A 1,555-nucleotide genomic window follows, 5' to 3' on the forward strand; every position below is an offset into this window, starting at 1 on the left:
TGAGATCTGCTGCGCTTGTGGTCCCAAAACGCGTCATGCTAGGAAAGGTCTCCACACCCTTATAAGGCATGCTTCGTTCCCCTCTCCAACCGATGTGGGACGGATGTAACACGGGTGTTACAATCCTCCCCCCTAATGGGACACAGCGTCCTCGCTGTGCACGTTTGGTTCGGGGTCTGGCTCTGATACCATCTGTAATATCCCAGGTAACACGTTCCCCGTAGCATGATATTTGTCCGCTTTGCCCGTAGGCGCACGGATTTTTCTTGGCAACCACACACGACGAGCACTTTCCCAGGAGGTCACCCATCCTAGTAGTGCTCTAGCCTGAGCATGTTTAACTGCAGAGTTCTTATGAGATCTGCTGCGCTTGTGGTCCCAAAACGCGTCATGCTAGGAAAGGTCTCCACACCCTTATAAGGCATGCTTCGTTCCCCTCTCCAACCGATGTGGGACGGATGTAACACGGGTGTTACAGCATGCCTGTCAACTTTCGATGTAATGAATGTTTGTCTTTTAAAACGAATACAATGTTTGTAAAAATGTATCATATAGAGGTCAAATACCTCGCAATGTAACCATATGTTATTGTATTCGTCCTTATGGATTAGGACGGGTCGCTTCATGTCCTGTGGTAATGCCCTTGCCACGCAACTAGACAATTTTTCCAAGCCCAGTGCATGCAATCGAGACTACCTAACATACCCAAAAAATCGTGCATCTCCAAATGTTTGGCATGCAATCGACGAACATCTTCTTCAGTTGGTTTCCTTAAATATTCTCGCGAAAACATATGAATAATACATTTGCAATAATTCTTTAAACAACCATGAGATGTTGATGCGCCCATGTGTAAATACTCATCGAATGCATCAGGTGCAATGTCATACGCCAATTGACGTATGGGCGATGTACACTTTTGAAAAATATTGAAACCGAGTTGACCGGTTGCATTGTAACGTTGATCAAAATGTTTAAAATAATCGGGTCTCGGTTGAGAATCATACGATAGAATAGCATGACCAATACACATAAACAATGACTTACTCATTCGGTATCGATTTCGAAAATAATCACCAGAAAATGTTGGATTATCCGAGAAATAGTCATTGTACAAACGATTACCGGTATCAATACGATCTCTTTGTAACCGGCGTCTTCTAATAATTGTACGAGAATTTCGAGCCTCATCTTCTTCGTCCATTGCATCAAGCGAATCGAGTAAGTTAAGCGTGTTGTAACCTTCTTGAATTAAATCTTCATCAGAATCGGACTCTTCGCTATCACTATCCGTCACGCTATTCTCGCTTTCGCTCTCAGAAAGTAATAAATCTTCCAATACCATTTGATTTTTTTTTTTTTTGTGAAAATATGAATTGAAGGTTGAGAGTGTTTGACATTGAATAAAATTGAAAGTGTAGTATGAGTGTGTGATTATGTTTGTGTAGTATGTGTTTATATATATAGAGTAAAAGTGTAAAAGGAAAAAAAAAATCAAGTAGCCGTTGGAAAAAGAAAAAGAAAAATAAAATAAAAATTGAGTGGGCCCCACCAG

General features: G+C 41.2%; 1 protein-coding gene across 1 annotated transcript; it reads right to left on the bottom strand.

Annotated features, from left to right (window-relative positions):
• Window positions 1-622: 622 nt before the first annotated feature.
• On the bottom strand, window positions 623-1,345 carry LOC139842899 (uncharacterized). The gene has a single exon (XM_071832997.1). It carries the CDS (start codon window positions 1,343-1,345, stop codon window positions 623-625), a length of 723 nt encoding a protein of 240 aa, XP_071689098.1.
• Window positions 1,346-1,555: the final 210 nt, after the last annotated feature.

The sequence above is a fragment of the Rutidosis leptorrhynchoides genome, chromosome 4, assembly GCF_046630445.1.
Source record: "Rutidosis leptorrhynchoides isolate AG116_Rl617_1_P2 chromosome 4, CSIRO_AGI_Rlap_v1, whole genome shotgun sequence".
Lineage (NCBI taxonomy): Eukaryota > Viridiplantae > Streptophyta > Magnoliopsida > Asterales > Asteraceae > Rutidosis > Rutidosis leptorrhynchoides.